General features: G+C 45.0%; 2 protein-coding genes across 2 annotated transcripts in view; both read right to left on the bottom strand.

Moving 5' to 3' along the window:
* The window catches only part of LOC309553068 (uncharacterized protein), a 101,445-nt gene that overhangs the window by 26,286 nt on the left and 52,511 nt on the right, over positions 1–22,648 (bottom strand).
* The window catches only part of LOC309554005 (E3 ubiquitin-protein ligase TRIM11-like), a 56,613-nt gene continuing 42,192 nt past the window's right edge, over positions 8,228–22,648 (bottom strand). Inside the window, exon 2 of the mRNA XM_082255527.1 lies at positions 8,228–8,560. Within this exon, the coding sequence (XP_082111653.1) occupies positions 8,264–8,560 (297 nt within the window). The 3' untranslated portion in view covers positions 8,228–8,263. The remainder of the gene's footprint in view (positions 8,561–22,648) is intronic.

The raw sequence follows: 22,648 nt of genomic DNA, 5'->3' as shown, positions 1-22,648 counted from the left end.
TGTTCCTGACCTGATGTCTTTCCTGACATTTCAAGTCTACATCTTCGGCTGCAAGTTCCGCTAGCAAAACCTGCCAGCACTCATGTTCCTCCTTTCACTCGGTACCCTTTGTTCCACCTTAGGTGGGACCTGGGTTGGAAATATAAGAGAGGCCAACCTCTTCAATTCAGTCTCCTACCAGGTACGTGACACATCGTCTTATTTTTTTATGATTGGATTATTTGAAGTTTTGAATTCTCATTTTTTATGTGTACTGTGTATATTGGTTTGGGTGACAGGGCCGCTGATATGGGGGAACCACCGTTCCTCCAGTAGGGGGCCCGGGCACACGGGCCCAGACAGCAGGAGGATCAGTGGAGCAGAAAAAGAACAATGCCCTATGTGTTACTCACCCAGCAACTGAAAGCTGATTTCTCCCCCTCTCCCCCTCACCGTCTTTGTTACTGGGTGAGAGACACAGCGGGCCGGATTTAGGGGGTGCTTTGGTGGGTTATGCCCACCCAGATTTCAGCTCTGCCCCCCCCCCCCTGGCTGGCTGCTGCTGAGCTCCTCCCTCACCCCTGCTCCCACCCGCACTCACAGCCTGGACAAGGAGATGGGATGGGGCAGAGAGGAAAGAGCCGGGATGAGGTGCGCTGTGTTGTGCTCTCCCTCCTGTCAGAAGAGCATTTATCTATACAACACATGAGACAGGATCGCTCTTACTGTAGATCGCTTTCTTGCTGCCAGGAGATGAGCAGCCCTTGGAGGAGATGGGGGCGGTGTGTGTAAGTACAGTGCGATCTACAGTAAGAGCAATCCTGTCCCATGTGTTGTATAGATGAACGCTCTTCTGACAGGAGGGAAAGCACAACACAGGGGACCTCCTCCCGGCTTTTAGTGGCCTCCCCCCTGTAAGTCCGATGAGGGGGATGGGGGGGCTATCTGTGTTAGGAAATGTAATGGGGATTTGGGGAGGGGGAATATGTGCTAGAAAGAGGTATTGGGGGAGGGTGATATGTGGTAGAAGGAAGAATGGGGGGAGGCGATATGTGCTAGGAGGAGGGTTTGGGGGGGGGGGGTTGAACCATGACAGGGGATGTTTGAGCAAGGAGGGGGTAGGGGGATTAGTGCTGGGGGGGGATTTGGGTAGGGAGGAAGAATTTGTGCTGGGGATGGTCATTTAGAGGGGATGGAGGAGAGATTTGTGGGAATTTGTCTTAGTAGGGGGATTGAAGAAAGAAGATTTGTGCTGGGAGGGGAGATGGGGGAATTTTGTGCCAGGAGGGGATGGACAAATTTGGGCTAATAGGAAGGATTGGGGGGATTTGGGGGAGAAGATTTGTGATAGGATAGAATGTTTGAGAAGAAAGGGGATGTGCGCTAGGAGGGGGGGATTGAGGTTGGATTTGAGCTGGGATTGGGGCGAGGGGAGATTGGAACTGGGAGCTGGTGGAATATGTGCATTATTGTTTGGGGAGAATTTTGGCTTGAAGATGGAATTTTATGTTTTTTTATGTATGACGGAATGTCGGTGCCCACTAATATTGGGGGTGGGGGGGCCCTGTCAGGTAGGCTGTACTGGTCCCTGTGATTTCTAACAGCAACCCTGTTGGGTGACATTTGTAGTATTTGACAAATAGCGCAGCACTCTTTATATAACATACTGACAAGGCTTGCTCATGAAGTTGTAAATCTCAGGGGTAATATATGACGACTCCTGATAAGGGGACCTGGATTGAACATTGGAATGCTGAAGATGCATTGGGGAAAAATCAGGGTGGGTTTAAATTTAAATCAGGTTGATTTAAATCAAGATTTAAATCACTAGTAAAAAGTCTTAATTTAAATCAACTCAATTTAAATCATCATTTTTGACAGTCCCATTCACTTTAATAGGGCGGCTGGAGATGCTGCAGTGACACAACAAGGTGAGGGACGTGGCGGCAGCAGGTGAGTGGATTCTCGCTAACAGGCACTGCCATGATGGATCTGAAATGACAGGTGCTCTTTAACCACGTAAGCACCAAGCCTATTTCTGACATTTGTTGTTTACAAGGTAAAATCAGTATTTCATGCTAGAAAATTACTTAGAACCCCCAAACATGGATGGACTATTGTCCTTATTCAGCCTCAAGTACTATGTAACTATGTAACATTATACATTATAACATTGCAACACTTTATTTTCACACCGTATTTGCACAGCGGTCTTACAAACACAATTTTTTTTAAAAATAAAAATGCACTTTTTTGAATTAAGAAAATAAGAAAACAGTAAAGTTAGCCCAATTTTTTTCTATAATGTGAAAGATAATGTTACGCCAAGTAAACTGATACCTAACATGTCATGCTTCAAAATTGCGTGGAATGGCGACAATCATTAGTACTTAAAAATCTCCATATGCAACGTTTTAAAATGTTTTGGTTACCAGTTTAGAGTTACAGAGGAGGTCTAGGGCTCAAATTATTGCTCTCGCTCTAACGATCGTGGCAATACACCACATGTGTGTTTTGAACACCGTTTACATATGTGGGGGCGACTTTAAATTTTTTTCTTATTTATTTTACCTTTTTATTTTTTATTTTTACACTGTCCCTTTTTAAAAAAAAAAAATGTTTTGATCACTTTTATTCCTATTACAAGGAATGTAAACATCCCTTGTAATAGAAATAAGCATGACAGGTCCTCTTTAATGTGAGATCTGGGGTCAAAAAGACCTCACATCTCACATCTACACTAAAAAGCAAAAAAAAAGAAATGTAATTTTTTCCCCCCCAAAAAAATAGGCCCTTTAAGGCCGGAGGGCGGAAGTGACGTATGATGTCACTCTGGTCCTCCAAGGGCATAGAGATGAGTGGGGGCCATCTTGCCCTCCCTCCACTTCCTGCTCATCAGCACAGGGGATCGGATTGTTTTCTCCGATACCAACGGCTCCGGTAAGTGGGGAAAACTACTGGGAAGCGGCAGGAGGGGGCACCTCTCCCGCCGCCAATAAAAGTGATTTCGTGGAGAATCCGCCGCTGGGACCACTTTTATGTTAAAGCAGACCGCCCGCCATGTAGAAAAATACCAGGCGTATGGTAGCTATCTGCTGCCATAACTCTGCTATTTAACGACTAAGTACCGACGTAAATACACGGTGTCCGGTCTGGAAGAAAAAAATAGTTTACTTCCACCCTAGACTGGAAGTGAAGTCATGACGTCACTCCGGTCCTCCAAGAACATAGAGGCTCTCAGAGATGATCTGGTCTCTGGTAACCTTCTATGGCCAGCTGCACAAACCGCCGGATCGTTGCTTGGGCATGCTGGTAGAAACGGTAAGCCAGAGAAACGCCGGCAAGCAGAAGGGGGGAGGGAGGGGAACTACCCCCCCCCCCCTACTGCTTCTGAAAGGGATCCAGTGACTAATTAGCCTTTTGGATAGCTTTAATGAGAAAGCCCATTTCCAGCTGAAAAAAAAAATATATATATATATATATATATATATATATATATATATATATATACTGTGGTTGATAGTTTAGCCATAACCCCAGTAAACTTCTCGCAAGCCGCAATGTGTATATATACATATTGCCGTCAGCAAATGGTAGGTGCACATGGAACCTTTCACAAAAATATCCCAGTACACTTACCAGCTTGTCAGGAAAAAATTGATTTGAACTTTTTTGCCACCCTTGTATTGCCAATGTGTGGCAGCAAAGCGAGAGGGCCTTAATGCTCACATGCCCAGGTCTGCTGATAAGCCAGTACAGCCAGCCCTGTTGTACCGGGCCCGGCATCCTCAGTTCAGCATGGGGTGCCCGGGCAGCCTCACAGATCAGTGCGGTGGTGGAGGGAGTTACAAGCACTGATCCCCCTGTGTGCCTTTTAATAAAACAGCTGACAGCCATGGGAGGCTGTCAGCTTCTTCACACAGGGAGATCGGCGCTTGTAACTCCCCCCAACACCGCACCAATCATCCGCGATTGCTAATCAAATGTCCCTTAATTTCTAGGCCCCCGTGCTCTCCTCTGTCTCAAGGTGTCCTCCTCCAGCTCCCCAGTGTCCTCCTCCAGCTCCCCAGTGTCCTCCTCCAGCACTCAAGTGTCCTCCTCCAGCTCCCCAGTGTCCTCCTCCAGTTACCCAGTGTCCTCCTTTAGCTTCCAGTGTCCTCCTCCAGGCCCCCCCAGTGTCCTCCTCCGGGCCCCCCCAGTGTCCTTTTCTAGCTCCTGGAGTCCTCCTCTAGCTCTCAATTGTCTTCCTCAGGCTCCCCGGTGTCCTCCTCTGGTCCCCCTCTGTGCTCCTCCATTCTGCCCCCCCATCCCGGATCTGTCAGGATGGAGAGCGGAGGAAGGAGCCAGTAAATATGTAATTTACCAGCTTCTTCCTTTTCTGAATGAACAGTCAGTGACTACTGACTGTGTCCATTCATAACTGAGCATCGTAAACTGTGTTTATGATGCTTCAGTTTAAGAATGAACAGGAGTCTGTCTTCTGTTCATTGATCTTCAGTGCAGCTGAGTCTGCAGAGAAAGGGACTGGGGAATCTGTGCTGTCCTCAAAGGGGAAATGTCAGGTATAGCTCACCAAAGCCCCCCAACAGGGCTGATAAAAACAAATTGTAATAAATAAATATTTAAAAATTAAACTGTAAAAATAATGAAATAAAAAACTGACACTATCCAATCAATTACTGCAGCACTACCTCACATAGGAGCATTATTCAAGGTAGTCTGCATGCAACTGCAGCCCGCCTTGGAACATCCACATCTCAAGATTCAACCATCCCATCAAAACTAAGACATTTATCATAAAGCCTCGCAGAAGACAGCCAACTGCTTGAGGCTGGGCACTGTAACTTTTTCAGGATCGAATGTACTGCTGGCCGTTTGCACTGGCCGCAATCAGCTTCAGCACTGGAAACTTCCCATAAACTCTCCTTCAGAAACCAACATATCTGGCAGGGTCTATCTTTTAGTGCCTGTCATCACTTAGTGGTTCTTTCCACAACCTCCAAGTCACTGCTGTGTTTAGTTACATAGAGCTTGGAAGGAAGAACCACGGAGCCAGGGGCATTGCAACAATTCATTAACACTTACATACATTAAAGCACCTACCGCTTCAACATGCTTTTTTGATCTGTTTTTGATGCTTCCGTGGTGCTACAGCAGTGCTTCAATGATGCTTCAGTGGTACTTCGATGATGCTTCTGTGGTGCTTTGTTGATGCTTCGGTGGTGCTTCATTGATGCTTTTTTGAAGCTTTATATAAGCTTTGCAGATGCCCTGTATGTGTGTTAATATTTCATACCTGCAATACCTCCAAAACAAAGCAAAGCAAAAGCTGAATTAAAGCCTCCCAAAGCTGTAGTTGCTTCAAAAGAGCTTTGCCATAGACTTCTATGGAGGCTTTGAAGCACCACTAAAGCGACATAGGGAAACATTTTTAAAGTGAAGCCAAAGCAAAGCAAAAGTAAGGTGTAAACAGGACTGTAAGCGAACCATTTTATTTAGAGACAGGAGCTTTGCATTCAGAGAGCTTTAAAAAAAGCATGCCTGAAGCCATATTTTGAAGCAAGTGTAAACTAAAGATCAGGGGCACCCTTGGGCACTCAAAGAAGGGGGAGCAAGGTGGTACAAGGCACTAAATGGTGGGTGTGACCAAATCGTGCTAACAGCGGCAGGGGCTTAAAGGGTCTTTGTTAAAATAAACCTGAGCCTACTCTGTGTATACTTGGCACAAAAAGTGCCAAAGTCATTGCACCCTCTACGATTTCAACCCCTTCTCGCCCAGCCTATTGTAAAATGATGGCCGGGCAGGAGCGCTGTAGTTCTGGGACAATGTCATATGACGTCCTCCCAGAATTGCGCCTCAAGTGCGCCCCACAATATTTTATGTTTGGCACCTGTGTTCCGCGTCAATCTGTTACGCATCATGTCCACCAGACACGATGACAGACCACTATACCAGTCCACTGCCGGTATCATGTGATCGCTGTGGCCAACCACAACAGATCAGATTACGTTTGTACACAATGAAAGGCTTTGTTACATGCCTTTCATTGTGTAATTTTGTGATGAGCTCTCACAATCATCACATGGTACAGACGTGGCCAATCACAGCCCAACTTCACCTTGTAATTAGCTGTGGCCAATCACAGCTCTTCACAATAGTAAACACTAAATAAGTAGTTTTCATTCAGGAAAAAATGGTTGCTTATAACTATAAAATGCAGTTATAAACAAACACAGTGTGTAAAAAAAAAAAAAAAAAAAAATCCTAGTCACCGCACCAGAGTAGTACCATGTAACTGTATGTAAAAACAAATTTAAAAAAAGAAAAAATATATAATAAAAATATTTAAAAAATGTAAAAAATATATTAGTTTTTATTGATTTATTTTTTACATACTGTCACCAGTCAGTGTTCCTGATTACCTCCACACCAGTCGTATGATGACACTATACGGCACTGGTGACAGTATGTTAAAAATTGTGAAAAAACATTTTTTTTACTTCTTAATTTTCCAAATAATTGTGACCAAAAAAACTACAACGTGATAGGTAGTCAGGAAATTAGATAATTAATAATGTAATTTATGCCCCTTGAAAGCCTGAAGGGGCTCCTTGGATTTAGGGCCTCTTGATTTAGTTAGGCTCCAAATAAGACTCAGCTAGCCCAGTGGAACCCTGACTACTTATCAGTTTGGCTAAATTGTGACAAAAAAATTACAATGTAATAGGTAGTCAGATACAAATAAGATGTGTAATGTATGCCACTTGAAAGGCTCAAGGGGCTCCTTGGATTTAGGGCCTCTTGATGCAGCTAGGCTCCAAATAAGACTCAGCGAGTCCAGTGAGTTTGGCTAATATTTTAGCCTATTCGGCAGTAGCTGTGTATCATATATAGAAGCAGTATTTCCACCACTTTTACATATGAAAGCTTCCCACTGTCACTGGTTCCTAAGCACCCACAGCATCCCTAGGAACCATTAATGTCGGTGGGGCAGGGATAGCAGTGCCATCACTTCTCAAAATAGGGCCAATAGCATATTTGGTCAGTGATGTCACCATTATTCCCGCCCCTTTCCTTAAGTAGCTGATGACAGCTTTGGCCACATGTACCATCAGGATTGGTTGTGTACACTGGGAAGTCAGATTTTTTTCAGCGAGTTGGTGTGTGGTGGGCATTGTGTTTAACGATGGGTTTATAATGAGGGACATTTTGGGGGGGGTTGGTATGTTTTATTAAAGGATTTGTTACATGTTTGGTTTCTTTCTAGGTTACACTTATTTTTTAGGAATGAGTGTCCTCCATACTCATTCACATAGGAAAGGTGGTATCTGGGGGTCTCCCTATCAATAAAGGGGGCTTCCAGATTTTGTAAAACTCCCTTCCCACCAACCCCCACAACCACTGGCCAGGGTTGCAACACTCCCACATTGAGCCGTCAGAACAGAAATCACACAGTTTTCATCAGCAGATGTACATTTCATGATTTCTCTGTTATATCAACAACACTTCACATGTACTATAGAGAAAAACTTTAATGACATTCACATCTCCTTTGCTAACTCCTCCTCCCATCACCAGGACACATCTAGTGATTATAAGATACACCATCACAATGATACATTATATTAGAATCCATTATAGAAATGATCCAAAATAATTGTATTGGTCAATTTTATGGGGGCACATTATATTAGGATCCATTATAAAAGTGATCCATAGAGTTCTATTGGTGATCTATTCTATGGGGAAACATTATATTGGGGACACATTCCAGTTCTAGTAATCATACATTATTACAGTAATATCATTATATTAGTGATAAATGCCATTTTTTTCTCTCACTAGTAAATCTCGGGATTATTTCTTCATATTTTTCCTCTGAGATTTTTACATTGATTTTCATCTCTTTAGTATAGATTGCATAGAATAGGAGGGAGGAAATAGTGGAGAGGTGTCCCATCACAGTGACTGCACTGGACTGCATGTGAGGGAGGGGCAAAGAGTAAGAGGAGGGGCAGGGGGAGGGAGATTGCTGATGTCATACACTATGATCACTTTATGCTACAATAACAGAGATAGTCATGTGTCAGATTGTGATGGGATAGACAGATAAAAGGTAAATCATTATATAGGCCACACCTTTCCTCAATGACCAATAGGAACATGTTACTGCAGTAACTGAACAGATATTTTACCCAATAATAGTGATCAGTGACAGCGGGAGCAATCTCATCTTATAGGTATTCATAGTAAAAACCAGCAGGATACAGATTAAAGCCCCACTCACTGCTTTATTCTATTGGTTGTATATTCCACCAATCCCATCCATCCTCCCTGCCATGTCACCAGTCTCTGGACAGATTTCTCCTGATCTCCCCCGGATACCTTTATCCAACCTCTCCATACACCTAACCCAGCATGGAGGGGCTCAGTGAAGGTGGTGGTGAAGGTGTGGAGGTGTCGGATCGGGTCACACAGATCATAAAAGGAGATCCGCCTGGCCTCATAATCCAGATATATCCTAACTCTGTTACTGGAGATATTGGTGGGTAAGATGATCTGATTACTGTCATGTCTTACTGAACACTGATTACCCCACCTGTAAAAACCCCAGGACTTGTTATTTTCTCCAATCAGTGCCTTCTGTCCCCTCCTGTCTATACTGGGGTAACATATCCCAACCATCCATTGATCTGATCCCCCGACATCAACTTCCCAGTAATGTCGCCCTGAGGAGAAACTTTGACTGCTCAACACCTGAGACCAGTTTTGAAATCTCTCTGGTGTTTCTGGATGATTCTGGTTTCTATCTGACAAGGTGACAGTTTTCCTGTCATCTGATATACGTAGCCTATCATGGGTTGTGTTTATATCCAGTAATATGTCTGCAGCTCCCTGTATAGGGAAGTATACATTTACCTCTGTTATTATATCAGATAAACCTGTGCGTAATGTGTGTGATATCCCATCCACATCCAGACCCCCTCCATCACGGAGGAGCTTCTCATGTCTCTCTCTGTCCTCATTATCTCCATCCTCAGTATCACACAAGTCACCTGTGTCTGATTCCTGTAAGACAGTCAGTGGATCCGTCATGTTACACAGCTCCTCAATGTGACGCATCTTCCTGGACAGCTCCTCCTTCTTTATTTCCAGATCCCGAATCATATCCAACACCGGGAGAAGGACCCCTTCTGCCTGGCCAGAGATATCCCTCAGGACTCTCTTCTCCAGGTCATCCAGATGTCTCCTGAGATCTGTTAACAAGGCAGTGACTCTCTCTGTGTCACCAGCTGCTTTTTCTTCTACATTCCTCCTGTGTTCCTGCAGACTCTGGACTCTTTCCTCCATTTTCTCTCTCTTTTTCAGAAGTATTTGTAGAACATTCCTCAGTGTCTCCTTCTTCTTCTCAGAAGCCTCATCCAGCATCTCTACCTGGTGTCCTCGATGTTCTCCAGCCAAACTGCAGGTCACACAGATACAGGTGTCATCCTCAGTGCAGTAATACTCCAGGATCTTCTTATGGACGGAGCATTTCCTGCTCTCCATGGACAAGGTGGGGTCAGTTAAGATGTGTTCTGGGGACTTTTTGTGGACTCTCAGGTGTTTATCACACATATAAACCTCACAGTGCAGACAGGATCTAACAGCAGGTACAGGAAAGTCCACACAGTGAGTACAGGAGACCCCGGACTTCTGATCTTGCTGAGCAGACAGTAAATTCTCCACTATATTACGTAGTGTTCTGTTCCTCTGCAGTGCAGGACGACCCCTGAACCTTTTTCTGCATTCTGGACAGGAATATCCTCCAGACCCCTCCTGTGTATCCAGCACATAATCAATACAGACCCGGCAAAAGTTGTGTCCACATTTTAGCATTACAGGATCTGTATAAATGTTCAGACAGACGGAACATTCCAACTCAGCTCTCAGATCAGCAGACGCCATCGCTGACAGCAGACAAGGAAATTAAATTCTCTGACACTGGGGAAGAATGCAGTTGGGAAGGTCACATTCTCCTACATAGGGTGAGGCTGGGCTGGATCTGTGACATTTGACCAGAGATCAGAGTACAGAGGAGGGAGGATTTTCTTACAGTAGTAATGATAATCATATCTCCCAACATTGGAAGAGAGATAAAGGGGGAAAGACAGGTGTAGAAAAGAAACAAGACACACTAACCGCTGGCCGTAGATGGATAGGATTTTGAACAAAAATTCTTAGGAAAATTCATACGAAAATTTTCAGAACATTCAAATGTCACTCCAAAGATTTTGTTTCCTTTAAATATTTGATTTTGTAATGCATGGACTTCACCGAATAAAAACCACATACACTGTTTGAAATTTGTCCCATCAAGAAAAATGTTCCTTCCTGCTCCTTCGAATGTTCTCATCACTGTGATTGAAAATAAACATTAGTTTGACCCACTAATGATTAGAAAAATGAACAAACTATCTTAGAACATTCTTTTCCTAAAAAAATTATTTCAAAATTCTGCCCATCTCTGACCAGCTTAAAGTGGGAGTAAACTCCTATCTCTGACTTTTACCTATAGGTCAGCCCTTTAATAAGGCTTAACTTTAGGTGATGTAAGTATTTCCTAAACGTGCGCCGTTTAGGAGATACTTACTGTAGATGCAGCCAGTGATGTCACCAGAGCATGCGCTCAAAAAGGAATGGCCACCCGGGTCCTGTGCCGTAAACAGCGGCTCCTGCTCGCATGTGTGGGAGTGACGTCATCATGGCTCCGGCCACTCACACAGCCTGAGTCTGCAAACCTGGAAGGAAGATGGAAGCGCCTTCATTGGTGACAGCATGCCATTGGAGGGCTTCGTTCTAAGATAAGTTTCACATAATGTGCTAGTTTACGATGCACTTGCAATTACACCTAATTAATTACACCTATCAATATGGTGCCGGACCTATAGTTAATTGTCCCCTTTGTTTATCTGATGATTTTTTTGGCCACTTGTTTTGCACTGGTGGGGGGATTGAACTGGATTGGCTTTTTGTGCAACCCCTGTGTATATATTAAGGGAAGTGATGCGTGCGGTCACATGACCCCTGATGACGTCAAACATTTGCTGACGAAACGCATAGGCAAATTGACACGCAATACGTCACTTCTGCTGTGTGGAGTGCAGGTGGAACGTGAAACGGCATCCCCTGCTCGAAACTAAGCTCTAAACCAAGTTTTACTGTAAGTGATCTTTTTTCCTTAACAAATATGTATACGAATTGTCAGAATATTTATACTGCTCTGAATATAACAGTGTCTATTTATGTCAATAAGCAAAGATCTGTGAGGTAGGAGAATCTCAACTTATTTCCACAAATCAATATGTAGCGAATTCTTTTTATCGATTCATTTCTTTTTAAAAGCACATACCAATCTTAGTGAAAACAGTCTACAGTAGGGAATATATAAGAATATTTATTCACAAGACACGTATTCACAATAAATGATCAGACTTGAGATGACACAAAAAGATAACTTTACATAAAATACAAACTTAAAACGATAAATGCAATATGATGTTTAGCTCAATAATGAAAGTAAAAATAAAGCAATATTACGTTTTCTCCAGGTGTAGTATAAACCATATTAAGTATGCTATATAATCAGACCACAATTGTCTGAGAATTGCGCAGCCGACCGTCACTCCACTGCAGATGGAGCGAGAATAGGCTAAGCAAAACGGTAGATGAATACGCTAATAATGCGCTAAATCTGATATTAATAAAAATGTATAAAAAGCAAAAATCAGCTCTTAGAGAAAAATCTACATATGGTTAATACGGCTGGGACTGTAATCTCGTTACCCTTTAGCATGAAATGTAAAACATGTAAGGAAGAAAATAAATGATATTGAATGATAATATCAAATAACAGCAAGGTATATTTACCATATTTAAAATGGCTGCTAGCTTAGAATGGTCGTTACCAGAGTACTTAAGATGGCTGCCTTCCCAAGATGGTGGCCAGGTAGGGAGGAGTTTCGTTTGGCGTCCCTCAAAGTTTCAGATACATGATGGAGCAAAATGGAGTATGTATAGATGAGTATATGCATGGCTGCAGTAGCGTGTGTGTTGTATGTGTAATGTATGTTGTGTAATGTAATGTGTCTCTCTCTCATCTGGGTTCTCCTTTTTATATGGTATTGAACAAAGGACTATTAAAATTACCATAAGTTAAACCCAGAGGGAGTAACTTCATCCCCATTGGTTGGGACATCTTATTCATTAACTGGTGATGTCATTGGTCAACACCTCTAACCAGTATATTAAAATTAAATGATGATTTCTTTATATTTAAGAGTAATCATCATAAAAACTTGTCCATACTCTCATAATACACATATCCATCTAATAATATCCATCATGTATCTAAGAAAGGATTAAATCTGGTAACACCATAATATATTATTAATATATATATATATATATATATATATATATTGGAAATTACTTTTCAACCTAAGACTTCACTTAGCATCAGTCATCAAAGATGGCAGTATTGTGTTGATCTTTAGATTTAGTATAACAGCATTATTTACCAACAAATAAACTTTGAACCTTATATTGACAAAGAGCTTACAATCCCAGACCCTCTAGACTCTGGCAAGGACAGAAAAGTTTTATGACTAATTTCTACAACTTACAAAGGTTTAACATGAAGTCTTTCTTAACATGCAGTGATGAGTCATCAAAAAATCAGTTAAAGCTAGAAATTAGCAAGAATGAAACAAAATATCATATATAACGTTTTCCTACATATCTATGTATGTTATTCATATATATATTTCATTGTTAATATTCCATTACACATAGGATTATAATGTATCTGTAAATCTTATTTCTAAATGAGTTTAAACACAGAATACTTGACCAGTGTTTTATGATGACCATACAGACAAGACTATCCTGGTATATCGTCAGCTAGACTTTATCTAAAGAAAGCTAAACAGACTATTTATTTATTACCTTAGGTCAACACAGCATGTTTGGGTAAACCAAAGAAATCTGTTCAATAGACACTTTTGCCTAAAAGGAGGTTTGAACTTTCAGTGACCTTCTACAACATGGATGCCACTGCTCAAAATCTCTATATAAAACAGAATATGACATATTTCATTTTTTTTTTCATTTAATCTCCCCCAATAATTCTGACAGAATACTGCACTATGAGATGTTCTTATCTCTTACATACATCCTCATCCTGATATCTACATACTACACTTGATGGCTCCGATCTGTGGTCTCCAAAGCTGTTGTTGATTACCTGATTACCTATGTATGAGGGACATACATACCTGAATATTACATTATTTGATGGCTCAGAGTGTTGGCCTAAAGCTGGTGTTGACTACTAGGGATGGCCTTGCGGTTCGCCCTGCAGTCGGTTTGTGGCAAATTTTCCTTGTTCGCTACCCGCCAATTTTGCGAACACATGGCGTTGTTCGCGGCGGCCATATTAGTTTTCATTGGGGAGAACTTTGACCCATGACACAGCCGTCAGGTGGAACGGGGCAGCCAATTGAAACATTTCAGCACATGGACATGCCCCCTACCTTATAAATAGACCAGAGCTGTCGGCTATTTCACATTCTGCTTTTTGTCAGCATAGGGAAAGGTTGGCGGCGACTGCATCAGGGACAGATTACCAGACACAAGTAGCTCTATTAAGATCCACAAAAGTCCTTTTAAGGGCTGGTATTTGGTATAGGTATACTACACTTTCTTTTTAGTTTAGGGACAGGTATCCAGTGTGCTCCAGGGACAGATAGAGATCGGCAGTGACACAAATCGCTCTGTTAATGTTCACAAAAGTAATTTAAAGGGCTGCAATTTATTTGGTATAGGTGTACAGTTTCTGTTCAGCTTAGGGACAGGAATCTAGTGTGCTCCAGGGACAGATCAGCAGTGGCACAAATCGCTCTGTTAATGTCAGCAAAAGTCATTTAAAGGGCTGCAATTTATTTGGTATAGATGTGCAGTGCGCTATAAATAGGGGTGTAATCCACAGTATAATATACTTTGTAATATAGAAAGCATATTCTATATTGGATTTGTATTGTGCACTGTGCAGCATTGTGACTGGTGTGGTGACTGAGCGTTGCTGCAGCAATACTACAAACAGTGACAAAAGCACTTTTAATGTATTACAACTGCTGTGATAGACCAGTGGCCCCCCAATACCACATATTGAAGTGGGGTGTTATCTGAGTATACTTTTACAAGTGTATTTGTGTCCTGCAACAATATTGCCTCTTTTGCTGTGTTAACTCTGCTACACACAGTACCAAACTCACTGGCCAATTTTTGGAACAACTGGTGTTATAAACCAGTGGCCCCCCAATACCACATATTGAAGTGGGGTGTTATTTAACAGTATACTTTTCTAAGAGTGTATTTAAGTCCTGCAAAAATTTGGCCTCTTTTGCTGTGTTAACTGTGCTACACACAGTGGCAACAGTTTCTGGCCAATTATTTGTAGAACTGGTGTAATAAACCTGTGCCCCCCCAATACCACAGATTGAAGCGGGTGTTATCTGAGTATACTTTCCTAAGTGTATTTGTGTTCTGCAACAATATTGCCTCTTTTGCTGCATTAACTCTGATACACACAGTGCCAAACTCACTGGCCAATTTTTTGAACAACTGGTGTGATAAACCAGTGGCCCCCCAATACCACATATTGAAGTGGGGTGTTATCTGAGTATACTTTTACAAGTGTATTTGTGTCCTACAACAATATTGCCTCTTTTGATGCATGGACTCTGCTACACACAGTGCCAAACTCACTGGCCAATTTTTTGAACAACTGGTGTGATAGACCAGTGGCCCCCCAATACCACATATTGAAGTGGGGTGTTATCTGAGTATACTTTTACAAGTGTATTTGTGTCCTGCAACAATATTGCCTCTTTTGCTGTGTTAACTCTGATACACACAGTGCTAAACTCCATGGCCAATTTTTGGAACAACTGGTGTGATAAACCAGTGGCCCCCCAATACCACATATTGAAGTGGGGTGTTATCTGAGTATACTTTTACAAGTGTATTTGTGTCCTACAACAATATTGCCTCTTTTGATGCATGGACTCTGCTACACACAGTGCCAAACTCACTGGCCAATTTTTTGAACAACTGGTGTGATAGACCAGTGGCCCCCCAATACCACATATTGAAGTGGGGTGTTATCTGAGTATACTTTTACAAGTGTATTTGTGTCCTGCAACAATATTGCCTCTTTTGCTGTGTTAACTCTGATACACACAGTGCTAAACTCCATGGCCAATTTTTGGAACAACTGGTGTGATAAACCAGTGGCCCCCCAATACCACATATTGAAGTGGGGTGTTATCTGAGTATACTTTCATAAGTGTATTTGTGTACTGCAACAATATTGCCTCTTTTGCTGTGTTAAGTCTGATACACACAGTGCCAAACTCACTGGCCAATTCTTTGAACAACTGGTGTGATAAACCAGTGGCCCCCCAATACCACATATTGAAGTGGGGTGATATTTAACAGTATACTTTTCTAAGATTGTATTTTAGTCCTGCAAAAATCTGGCCTATTTTACTGTGTTAACTGTGCTACACACAGTGACAACAGTTACTGGCCAATTATTTGTAGAACTGGTGTGATAAACCAGTGCCCCCCCCCCCCCCCCCAATACCACAGATTGAAGCGGAGTGTTATACTGTATACCTTTTTCCAGATAAATGTAATGAGAGAAATGTTGGAGCGGAAAAAAATGATGACGCCGGATAACCCTCTTGCCCAACGTTTGAATGCTGGCTTGTCAGAACTGATAGTCCGCCAACTACTGCCATATCAACTGGTGGACTCGGACGCCTTTCGTAAATTTGTGCCCATTGGAACACCACAATGGAAGGTCCCAGGCAGGAAATATTTCTTGCAGAAGGGCATTCCAGAGCTGTATGGCCATGTTCAGCGGCAAGTGAATATATCTCTGGCACACAGTGTTGGTGCCAAGATACATCTGACCACAGACACATGGTCTAGCAAACACGGGCAGGGAAGGTATATCACTTTTACTGCCCACTGGGTGAACCTTCTGACGGCCGTCAAGCATGTAACCCGTGGCACCCGTGTAGATTTGGTTTTACCGCCACGGATTGCATGCAGGCCTGCCTCTTCTTCTCCTCCTCCATCCTCCCTCTCCTCCTCGGCCTCCTTTTCCGCTGCTACTGTCTCTTCCGCTGCGCCGCCCAAGATCCCCAGAACCTATTCCACATGCCAGGTGAGATGTTGCCATGCTGTGCTGCGTCTGTTGTACCTGGAAGCCAAGAGCCACAATGGTCCTGCACTCCTTTCAGCTTTGCGTTCACAGGCAGGTCAGTGGCTGACAAAGCTGAATTTGACAGACGGTAAAGTGGTGTGCGACAACGGTGCCAATCTGCTGAGTGCGCTGAAACAGGGCAAAATAACACACGTGCCATGCATGGCACACGTCCTGAACTTGGGGGTGCAGCGATTCGTTGCCAAATACCCTGGGGTCCAGGGCGTCTTGCGGCAGGCCAGGAAAATCTCGGGCCCTTTCCGAAGATCTTACACAGCCATAACTCGCCTTGCTGACATTCAGCGGCGACACAACCTGCCCGTCAGGCATCTTATTTGTGACTGCCCGACGCGATGGAACTCAACGTTGCATATGCTTGATAGGCTACTCCAGCAGAAACGTGCAGTTAACGACTACCTGTGCGAACTCTGCTGCAGGACAGGTTCTGGGGAGCTTGGGTTTTTTTCACCTCGCCAGTGGCTGCTCATGCGCGACGCATGCAGGCTTCTGTGGCCATTCGATGAGATCACCAAACTGGTCAGTCACGGCCAGGGCGCCATAAGTGACATTGTACCTTACGCCTTCTTTCTGGAGCTTGCATTGCATCATGTCATTGATCAAGCCGTCGAGGAGCAGGAACAGGAAGATGAGGAAGTCGCAATGTTGGATGAATTCCCAGTGGGTGCTACTCCATCTGAGACAAGTCAACAGAAGGAGTCTGAAGAGGAGTCAGAGGAGGATGGTGCCGGGGGGGATGAGGAGGAGCAAGAAGAGCATGCTTTAAACCATTCTGGGATCCCTGGTGTTATCCGTGGATGGGGGGAGGAGAACAAAGATGACATTATCCTGGATGATGAGCTGGAGGCAGGTACACCGCTTCCAGTTTAGTGCGAATGGGGGCCTTCATGCTCCAGTGTTTTAAGGGGGACCCCCGTATAAAAAGCATAAAGGGCAAGGACCAGTACTGGGTGGCAATGTACGTAGACCCCCGGTACAAACAAAAAATGGCAGAAATGTTACCAGCATCACAGAGGGCGGTCAGAATGCAGCACTTCCGTGCCTTGCTGCGAGAAATGCTGCATTCTGCTTTTCCGTGCACTGGCAGAGGAATTTCCAGTCATAGAGAGATAGTGGCGGGTAGCAATCCAACAGCGCCTGCAAGAAGAGGGCGGTTTGAAGATGTCTTGGTCACTTCAGATATGATCTCCTTCTTTCAGCCGACCCATCGACAGCTGTACTCCGGATCCAGCATCAAGGAATGCCTAGACCGACAGGTGTCCGACTACATCGGATTAACGGCCGATGTGGACGCTTCTGTATCCTGTGAATGCCTAATGTACCTCCAGCAATCAAATACTACGTTCTTAGCTGTCAGGTAAACGCATGTGGGCTAATTTTTGGGGCCTTTCATGGCCGACACTTACTTCTGTATCCTGTGAATGCCTAATGTACCTCCAGCCATCAAATACTACCATGTGTCTGTGGTCAGATGTATCTTGGCACCAACACTGTGTGCCAGAGATATATTCACTTGCCGCTTACACATGGCCATACAGCTCTGGAATGCCCTTTTGCGAGAAATATTTCCTGCCTGGGACCTTCCATTGTGTTGTTAAAATAGCCACAAATTTATGAAAGGCGTCCGAGTCCACCAGTTGATATGGCAGTAGTTGGCGGGCTATCAGTTCCAACAAGCCAGCAGTCAAACGTTGGGCAAGAGGGTTATCCGGCATCATCATTTTTTTCCGCTCCAACATTTGGACCACAGAAGCCTGCCTTTTTCCAGAACAACGTGACAACGGCATCATGGAAGGTGGAGTGGAGGGCAAATGTGAGGAGAGAGGAGAAGGAGAAGGGGCTGGACGGTGAGAGCATGGAGTGTGGCTTTGTGGGTTCCAACTGTGTTTCTCCCACTGGGCTCGGTGATGGGAGTTTAGGTGCCTTCTTAAGGCGGTTGTCCCTAGGTGAGTGTTGCGCTTGTCGCGACTTATGTGTTGACTGCAAAGGCTGCAGATGGCAACACTGTTGTCAGCAATGGACACATTAAAAAAAGCCCCCACTGCGGAGCCATGTGCCGGCGTCCTGGGAGCGCCAGATGTGACTGTACATGGTTGATGGCTCGCTCCTGATACATTTGCAGTCTGCTTTGTACCTCTTGTGCAATGCAAGTTCTGCCTGCCTCTCCTCCCTATCTGCCGGTCCGTCTCTCCCTCTGAACTCCCTTCCTCTTCCTCTCTTGTGGACACCCACGTGACGTCCATAGACTCGTCATCATCCATGTCACCTTCCCCACCACTAACATTAAAGATCTCGGAGTAGGCAGCAACAGCGTGGACCAACCTCCTTGGGCTGATCTGGGTACTGTTGTCAGACTGCTGAATGGCGGCTGTTGCTACCTCCTCTTCCTGATCCGATGCCAACAATGGCTGCGCATCGCAAACGTCTTCTGATGGATCGGAAAATAATTCCAGTGACTCAAGTGGAGGGTATGTGGTGGTGGTGTCTTTGGGGGTGCACACAGCAGAGCGTGAAGAGAGTACAGATAGAGAGGATGAGGAGGGTGCAGAAGAGGAAGGCTGAGTGACCCACTAAACCAAGTCTGGTGCTTCCTTTGTCGTAATTACACGCGGCTTTTGAAACTTCACAGTTAGTCTCCGGCCTACTGCTCCTGCCCTACCCCTACCACCCCTGCGTATGTCTCTGCCTCTTCCTCTGCCTGTCATGTTTTTTAATTACCCTGTGACAAAAGTCTCTAGAGAATCGCAGTATATCTGGAAGAAGGTAGATAACACCCTGCTTAAATCTGTGGTATTGGGGGGGGGGGGGGGGGCACAGGTTTATAACACCAGTTCTACAAATAATTGGCCAGTATCTGTTGTCACTGTGTGTAGCACAGTCAACACAGCAAGAGAGGCCAATTTTTTGCAGGACTAAAATACACTCTTAGAAAAATATACTGTTAAATAACACCCCACTTCAATATGTGGTATTGGGGGGCCACTGGTCTATCCCACCAGTTGTTGAAAAAATTGGCCAATGAGTTTGGCACTGGGTGTTTCATACTTCACTCAGCAAAAAGGCAATATTGTTGCAGGACCCAAATACACTTGTAAAAGTATACTCAGATAACACCCCACTTCAATATGTGCTATTGGGGGGGCCACCGGTCTATCACGCCAGTTCTACAAATAATTGGCCAGGGAGTTTGCCACTGTGTGTAGAGTTGAAGAAACGCTCAGTCTCACCACCACTTCTGTCACAATGCTGCACAGTGCACAATAATACTACTAATCCACTATAATATGCTTTCTACAAAGTATATTATACTGTGGATTAACCCCCTCCCCCCACCCCCCCCCCCTTTTTTTACTGCACTGCAGAGCAATACCAAAAAATTTGCAGCCCTTTAAATGACTTTTGTGAACATTAACAGAGCGATTTGTGTCACTGCTGACGATCTCTAACTGCCCCTAAAGCAACCACTGGATACCTCTACCTATACTAAAGAGACTGTAATAGACCCTGTAACGACAGTGCAGCACTTTAAATGACTTTTGTGGACATTAACAGAGAGATGTGTTTCACTGCAGACGATCTCTAACTGCCCCTACAGCAACCACTGGATACCTGTCCCTAAACTCAAAAGATACTAGTAGACCTATACCGAATTACCAGCCCTGGAAAGGGCTTTTGTGGATCTTCACAGCGCTATATGTGTCTAGTAGAGTTGAGCGGACACCTGGATGTCCGTGTTCGGCGGGTTCGGCCGAACTTGAAAAAAAAGTCAGAATCCGTGTCCCGGACTTTTTCCGAACTTTACCCGGACACCGAACCCCATTGAAGTCAATGGGGACCCGAACTTTCAGGCACTAAAATGGCTCTAAAACACCAATGGAAAGGGCTAGAGTGCTGCAAATGGCAGCAAAACGTAGTTAAGAGCATGGCAAGTGCTCTGCAAACAAATGTGGATAGGGAAATAACTTAAAACAAAAAAAAAAACAGAAAAATAAAACAATTTTCTTCATCTGTGAAGGACGAGGCCCATATGGAGTAGGACGGAGGTTGAGGTGGCGGTGGATGTGGCGGTGTAGGTGGAAGTGGCGGTGGAGGGGGACGAGGTAGCCAACACTGCTTTTTTTCAGCCTTTTTAAATTAGGATACACCCCAAAAGAGTGAGAAAGATCATCTTGCGATCGCGCTCCAGTGAGTGAATTAAGGACGGTACGTTGTCCTTGTAACGGGGATCCAGCAGCGTGGCCACCCAGTAATTAGCACAAGTTAGAATGTGGGCAACTCGGCGGTCATTGTGGAGACACTGCAGCATGTAATCGCTCATGTGTGCCAGGCTGCCCAGAGGCAATGAAAGGCTGTCCTCTGTGGGAGGTGTATCGTCTGTGTCCTCTGTATCCCCCCAGCCACGCACCAGTGATGGCCATGAGCTGGTCTGGGTGCCACCCTGCTGTGAACATGGTTCCATCTCCTCCTCCATCTCCTCCTCCTCATCCTCCTCATCCTCCAGAACTGTGCCCCTGCTGGACAATTGTGTACCTGGCGTTTGTGTGTGCAGGAACCCACCCTCCGAGCCACTTGCGAATGACTGCCCTGAAAGCCTTGGAAATGTTACCTCTTCATCCTCCTCCTCCTCCTCCTCATCCTGTACCACATCCTCTTCCATTATCGCCCGAATCGTTTTTTGAAGGAGGCATAGAAGTGGGATAGTTAAGCTGACAACGGCGTCATCGACACTGGTGGTGGAGTACTCAAAACAGCGCAACAAGGCACACAGGTCTCACATGGAGGCCCAGTTATTGGTGGTGAAGTGGTGCTGTTCCGCAGAGCGACTCACGCGTGCGTGCTGCAGCTGAAACTCCACTATGGCCTGCTGCTGCTCGCACAGTCTTTCCAGCATGTGCAAGGTGGAGTTCCACCTTGTGGGCACGTCACATATGAGGCGGTGAGCGGGAAGGCCGAAGTTACGCTGCAGCGCTGACAGGCGAGCAGCAGCAGGGTGAGAACGCCGAAAGTGCGCACAGACGGCCCGCACTTTCTGCAGCAGCTCTGACATATCGGGGTAATTTTTAAGGAACCTCTGCACCACCAAATTCAGCACATGCGCCAGGCAAGGGATGTGCGTCAAACCGGCTAGGCCCAGAGCTGCTATGAGATTTCGCCCGTTATCGCACACCACCAGGCCGGGCTTGAGGCTCGCTGGCAGCAACCACTCATTTGTCTGCTGTTCCATGCTCCTCCACAACTCCTGCGCGGTGTGTGGTTTTTCCCCCAAACAGGCAAGTTTTAAAACTGCCTGCTGTCGTTTACCCCTGGCTGTGCTGAAGTTGGTGGTGAAGGTGTTACGCTGACCAGATGAGGAGGCGGTAGAGGATGAGGAAGCGGAGTAGGAGGAGTTAGGAACAGGAGGCAAACTGAAGCGTCCTGCAATCCTCGGTGGTGGAAGGACATGCACCAAATTGCTATTCGCCTCAGGCCCATCCGCCACTGCATTTACCCAGTGTGCCGTTAGGGAGATATAACGCCCCTGACCGTGCTTACTGGTCCATGTATCGGTAGTTAGGTGGACCTTGGCACAGATGTCGTTGCGCAGTGCACACCTGATTTTTTCCCCCACTTGGTTGTGCAGGGAAGGGATGGCTTGCCTGGAAAAGTAGTGGCGGCTGGGCACGACGTACTGTGGGACAGCCACCGACATAAGGCTTTTAAAACTGTGCGTCTTCACCAGACGGAATGACAGCATTTCAAAGGCCAAGAATTTAGAAATGCTTGCATTCAGGGCCAGGGATCGCGGGTGGGTAGGGGGGTACTTCCTCCTTCCTCTTCCTCTGAAGTGTTTGGGAGGTGGAAAGCTGAACGCTTCCACTCGACATTGTGGAGATGGTTGGTGACCCAGGTGGTGGTGTTGCTGACAGATCGTCTGTTTGCGGGGTGGCAGGTGCCGGTATCACTACAGAGGTGGATGAGAGGCCGAGACTGCAGCAGAAGAGGAAGCAGGAGGAGCCAGAGACTTTTCTTGGTTTTGAAGGTGTCTACTCCACTGCAGCTCGTACTTTGCACTTAGATGCCTGATCATGCAGGTTGTGCTCAGGTTGAGAAGGTTTATGCCTCGCTTCAGGCTCTGATTGCACAGGGTGCAAATCACTCGTGTCCTGTCATCAGCACATTTTCTGAAGAACTTCCACGCTAGAGAACTCCTTTGAGCTGGCTTTGGTGCGCTCGGTCCCTTGCTGCGTTGGGCAGTAGCAGTCGTAGTGTCTAAGGCACGGCTGCTCCGCTTCTGCACCCTGCTCCCTCTTCTGCTGTGCTGGTGGCTCTGTGCGACCACCGCCTCTTCCTCAAAA

Source organism: Pelophylax lessonae (genome assembly GCF_965119305.1).
Source record: "Pelophylax lessonae genome assembly, chromosome: 4".
In the NCBI taxonomy this organism is placed as follows: domain Eukaryota; kingdom Metazoa; phylum Chordata; class Amphibia; order Anura; family Ranidae; genus Pelophylax; species Pelophylax lessonae.
The sequence above is the reverse complement of the archived record's forward strand: the minus strand, read 5'-3'. Positions and strand labels throughout refer to the sequence as shown.